The sequence below is a fragment of the Phaethon aethereus genome (assembly GCF_964289735.1).
Source record: "Phaethon aethereus genome assembly, chromosome: 11".
Taxonomy (NCBI): domain Eukaryota; kingdom Metazoa; phylum Chordata; class Aves; order Phaethontiformes; family Phaethontidae; genus Phaethon; species Phaethon aethereus.
Genome location: NC_138587.1, coordinates 23592096 through 23598300, shown reverse-complemented (window position 1 = coordinate 23598300; position 6205 = coordinate 23592096). Strand labels below are relative to the sequence as shown.

General features: G+C 38.6%; 1 protein-coding gene across 1 annotated transcript; it reads left to right on the top strand.

Annotated features, from left to right (window-relative positions):
- Window positions 1-281: 281 nt before the first annotated feature.
- On the top strand, window positions 282-4995 carry LOC309408816 (tripartite motif-containing protein 54-like; the record flags this gene model as incomplete). Its single annotated transcript, XM_082004790.1, has 4 exons — window positions 282-455; window positions 1529-1687; window positions 3367-3528; window positions 4405-4995. The coding sequence occupies 4 exons, from the start codon at window positions 282-284 to the stop codon at window positions 4993-4995; spliced, it is 1086 nt and encodes a 361-aa protein (XP_081860916.1).
- Between the last annotated feature and the right edge of the window lie 1210 nt (window positions 4996-6205).

Genomic DNA, 6205 nt, shown 5'->3' with positions numbered 1-6205 from the left:
TCTGAGCGCTATCAGCAAAGAGCATACTTAAATGGAAAGCAAGGTGTTCCAGCAGAAAGGAGAATGTCCTGGTGTAATATAGTGATTTCACACATGTGCTGGGTGGGATCAGAGATGCAGGAATCCAGTTAAACTGTCAGTATCTCGGAGAAGGGAACTGCTGCTGCCATGGAGACATTATGACAGAGACTGGGGCTGGTTCTAGAAGTCCAGTGCCAGCAGAGAGGGGCTGCTTTGGCAGCTGTCAGAAAAGGGTCTTCCTTATGTGGTGAACCACTACCATGGAAACCTTGAGACAGGCACTTTTGTGTCCCGTGTGTCTGGAGCTGTTCACACCCCCTGTCCTGGTCCTGTCCTGCACACACAACTTCTGTAAGCAATGTCTGGAGAAGGTCCTGCTACACCAAAACTGTCACCACGTCAATGGATTTTTCCACTGCCCTCTGTGCAGGAAGGTAAGGAGAAATGATCCTACGTTCTCTGTGGAAGCTGGGCAGATGCCACATCTCGTTGAAGAGACTTTTGTTTTCATTTGAAGTGGCAGGTATACCCCATCTCTTCCTTGGAGGACCACAGTTCTCTCAAGGAGTAACACGCCATGTCCTACATACAATGAACAGAACAGGTTATTTGAAATCACACCCATGTTTTTAATAGTATGACATCTGCGTTTATGGTCCCTGAACACACTGCTGCTGCACCGAAACCTGGCCTCACAATCCTTGTATTCCTACCAGAGGAAAAATTTGCAAGTGCTAAATGCTATCTTCTTTAGATTTGATATTTTCTGGGTTTCTGACTAAACAAGGTATTTGCTTACCATTGTTCCCAGTTTGACAGGTGGCAGGTTTATTACATCCATGAATCGGCAGATTTTCTTGAAATTTGGAACATACTTATTTTAATATCCATATTTTCCAGACTCTTGTAAGTGCCAAGTCCACTGTGAAGCCTTTTCTTAGCAATAGACTCTGCAACCAAATGCTAATACATAGCATTTTAAAACTTTTTCGTAGTCTTTATGGAGACAAAACCTTAATTCAGTGAAAACTGAAGACATCTGTATTCCCTGTCTAGCATGCAAGCGAATTTACTGACTTCAGGGAGTAAAAGGTTCTGGACTGGATTCTCGTAATGCCTTCAGGACATACCTCTGAATATTAAAAAAACCCAAAACAAACCACAACACTTTCTACCTGTTAAAACAAACTATAAAATCTCTCTGCTTGACTTGATAAATTCTGTATTTCAGACTAAACAATGCAATTCCCATTGATTTAGAGTAAATTTCCTATACTCAGAGGCAAAGTATGAGCAAGTGATACTCATGAGCCCTCAAGTTACAAACTACATGTTTGAATGAACTGGCTGTCTAGGTAATTCTGTAATATTTCACCATGGTTCAAATCTTATTAATGTAAATATCAACTAAATAAAAATGATTTTTTTTTTACATTACACTGAATTATCAGAGACACAAAGTGTGCCTGTATCACGCAAACATTTGCACTGTTTTTTTCTTTTGTAGGTCATTTATTTGAGGGGCAGAGGAATTGTCGGCCTGCTACGAAATAATCTAGTTGAAAGTATACTGGAGAAATTTAAATATGAGCTTGAAAAAATCTGTACTCAGGAGAAAAGACAGTTGTCCCAAATCTGTGAAGAACATGGAGAAAACATGAATTTGGTATGAATCTTTATCTATCCCTTTTCATTTTAGTAATCTGCACACTTTCTAACCTGAGTGCTAAGTCTCTACTAGGTCCAAATTTATTTATTGGAAATCCTAGTGGATGATCAATACTTCACAAAGTCCTTACATATAGTAAATATAATATAATTTGTTACTATAACAAAATATAGAAATTTATTCCAAAATTATGACAAAAAGATATAATACTGAATATTGATAAGGATTTCTTATTTTTATCCATCCCACTAATAGGGCATTTCCTGCAGCCAGCAAGCAGCTTCATAAACTTCAAAAGAGCTGTAACCTTTTTAAAAGTAAAGCTCAGCCTTTTAGGCTGAGTAATGGCAGAACTAAAACTATTCTTACAGAACTTGACCAAGTGATAAGACCATAAGATAAGTATGATCTTTGCCTTTTCTAAGCACTGTGCTAAAATGACTAAAAAGGACTGGAGTTTCTTTCCCTTATTCATACTGAATAATCCATTTCCCAATAATCCACTGATGAAGTTAGTTAGCTGCAAAAGCCACAGATGTGTGGCTAGAGGTAAGCACGTGAGTAGTCCCATTGAAATCAGTCCTCTGAGAGGTCCAAGTTCTCATTACTCAAGGTTCAATCACTCTACTGCCATTCTTACACCAGCACTTACTAGAGAAAGCGACACCATAAACAATCATAAATAGCTCAAAGACACAAAACCCCCTTCATTCATTCTATGGACTGGAAGACCCAGTGCCACAGAGGGTGATTAGTCATTACTTTTTAGACACATTGTGGATGTATATTGTCCATTTGTCTTTGAAAACTGCATATCCTCTTTCAATTCTCCCACTGGCTCCCCATTTCACTGCACCTCACTCAAACTTCTCATTCACACGTACCGAATTTTTTTTCAAAACTACATCTACATCTGCCTTCTGGTCTGCTCTTCAGCCTTACAATGCCATTTCAGTATCTCCTCCTGTTCCACCAGTGAAGCCATTGCTCATTGTGTCGCACACAGATGCATGCCTTCATCATTCAGGCGCAGAAAGCAAGCACTTCCTGAACTAAGCCATAAATCGGAGGTTTCTCCCTGCTATAAAATGGTGTGTGTGCGTGCTAGTGTATGCATGTGTGACTTTATGGTCTGACATGGAAACAAAATTACAAATATAGGAAAAAACATGTATTTATCCTTCCTGCAGATATCACTTAACTCTGTCATTCATAAGTTTTCCAGGTAAGAACTGTATCTTCATCTGCAGTTATGTATCATTTTTCACTATCCCCCATCACCAGTGGGGTATCTAGCACTATGTATCACCAAGATGCAAAATACGTAACACTGTGTGTGCTGTAAGGTCCAATATTATGGTTTATTAAATGTGAAACTTCCCTATACCATCTGATACAAAATTCACATGACATAGAGGAAGCGAGTACGCTTTTTTTACTCAGCAACTAAAAGGCACATGGTTTGGCAAAATTTTTATCACATACTGTAAATGCCAGCAGAACACACACAGCGTAACAGCAATATTGGTTTGGCAGACAAACACTACAGCTTCACCAGCAATACTTAAGTTTTGGCACTTCTAACAGTATCTAACAGCAGACCGACCAAGAAGTTACTTGGATTATTTTACTTATACATGGATACTAACTCTCCTTGTGTATTTTTTCTCTCTCAGATGTGTCTGACTGATGATGAGCCAATATGTGCAATCTGTAAACTCTTTGGAAAACATGAGGACCACAACGTTGCAAAAGTATCAGAAGTTTACAGTGCAAGGAAAAAAGCATTTATAAAAGAATTACACTTAGTTCATAAGAAATCTGAAGAAGCTCAGAAGGTACAAGTGACTCATTTGAGATGATACTAATAAAATCACATGATTCCTGGATGTCCAATAGAGGATTAGAAAGCTGCATTTTGATTCTGATACTAGGCAGTCAATTTGTAGATTTTTCAAAAGAGGGTTAGGATATACAAGATCAAATGGCTTAGCAGGAAGAGAATGAGAATGTATTTCAATCCTTACTTAGATTGTATTATAGCCCTGGCCGAACTGGCTCTTTGTTTTTTGTTCACCTAGGTATAACATGAGTTTTGAATACCGAAGCTTTTCCCACGTCTTCAAAATTTGTTACCATTCATTATGTAGATGAAAAAACTTACTAAGATCTATTACTGGATGTAGGCTCGCAAATTTTAACTGCTGGTCTCTGCAAAGAACATGCCATATATGCAACCTGCCATCCCAAATACTCATAGTAACACAGGTACAGAGCACAAACATTTCTGCAGAATACCTTGTGACCAATGTCTTTACTAGGTAAGTGGGTTTGCAAGGAGGCACTCTGCTCACCTTGATGCTATCTCCACAAAGGCTTGAGCACAGTGCACAGCTTCCATAGCTTCCTGAGGAAAACACACCACACTTTAAGAGATCCATTTTGAAAAGCAGCATGCAATTCAGGTCACTTGCTAACCTAGAGACAAAACATGAGACAAAGCAAAATGTTTCAAAATGCATTTACAATTATTTATATTTTCATTTGGCATTGAGCATTAACGGCTGCCAAAACTGTAACAAGTACAGAGCATATAATGTATATCTACATATCATATTTTTTGAAAGTTAAAAGTGCACTTACCTATTCTGAATACTACTTGTTGACATGGTTATGATGCAATACATAGCTCTTCATTAATTTATTTCACACAGGAAACGAAAAAGCTCACTAATGAGCTAACAGCCGGTGCTACAGACACCAAGGTAATGATTGACACAGTTGGAATGGGTTTGCTGAAGGGCGTATGGTACCGAATGGCTGAACTGCAATCCAAGTTACGCCATGACTATACTGCAAAACTGGAGGAACTGCAGGTAATCTCAAACAAGGCCGAAGCTTCTGGACAGCTTTATCAGCAAATGGAAACCCTCCTGGAACAGCATGAAAATTCCATACAATTTCTACAAGAGGACAGAAAACTCAAGGAAAGGATAGGAAAAGTGCTAGAAGAAAAAGCCTCATATCAGGACCCACCAAAGCATAAAATTTCAATGCAACAGTATTTTGAAGAGCTCATCAGAGGATTTAATATCAAGGGTTATCTTTCTACCGCATGCGAGGAGATGCTTCCAGGTACTACTGACATACCCGAGACACGTCAATCAGAATGTCCTGCCTTTGTTTTTTCAGATGAAAGTCCTGATCGCCACTTCTGCAAAGAAATACTGCAACAATTTGAGAAGACAAATGACATCAAGCAAGACAATTTTGAAAATGCAGCTCGCCCTACGCTGCAGCACTAATGTGAACACCAGCATTAGTGAAAATTTAACTTTTACAGATTTGCTGACAGGATAAATTAAACTATCTCCTCACATTTAGCCTTCATTTCCCAGTCCTATGTTGTGCGTATATATTCCACCAAACAACTGAAAGGCACTTTGAAAAGTAAACAGAATGAGAGGTGTTTAGTATATATGCTCTGCTGCATGCTTTATTGTACCACCACAGATTACTAACAATGGGGAAGATGGCACTAAAAGAGTAGCCTAGGATGGAGTAACACAGGCTGTCTAGCCAGGGTGGATTTAGAGGTGTCAGGGAAAAGAAGACCGAGCACAGCGTGCGCTGTGAATTCAGCTTCCTTTCTATGACCATGACAGCCTCAGGTGCTTCAAGTTTATTCTCTATGAGAAATGTAGTTCACATCCTAAGCACTAAATTTGAGCCTTAAACCACAACCACACAAAATTAATTCCATATAAACCTATCTACTAAGGTTAGGTTAACAACTTATTTAAGGGAATTACAAACTAATTTTAATTTATTTAAAAATGATAAATGCTAGGCTACAACACTTCATATATTTGGTAATACACCTGATAATTTTTCCAAAACAGTCAACAACATATTCATATGAGTGCATTGATTAAATTTTTTAATAGGTACAGACCCTACCTGCCACTTTTTTCCTTACATCATTTTGCTAATTAATACAACAGCATTTCTACTTTTCAGGGTAATGTCTGCTATATCTCTGCACATTTTAACTTTGGAAAAATTAAAAAGTTATCAGCTTTGTTTTCCTTTGGCTCTTTTGGTAGTAACAGAACTACCTTTTTGGAAATCTGACAAACACAGGACATGTCAAATAGTACTCCTGGTACTGTTTGAGAAGAGTTCCATAGGATCTGGAGGATTATTATGTTCTACATGTAGAAGACTTTCCTTTTAAAATATAATTTCAGATCAGGCCTGGGGGTGATAGTGATCAAAGCCGTGATGCTGAAGGCTTATAGGATCATCCCCGTGTGCCCACACTCAGTACAAAGCCTCCTCAGGCGAACACAGACACTGCTAATGAGGATAACAGATGAGACTGGGGCCAAAAGCTGTTATTTCCCCACAGCTCCTTGATACCCCACATGAAAGTGGAGTGACAGGCATACGGGTAGAATGAGAAAATAAATTCTAAAAAGATTAGAAATTGCATCCCTGGCTTGTTTTGCACAA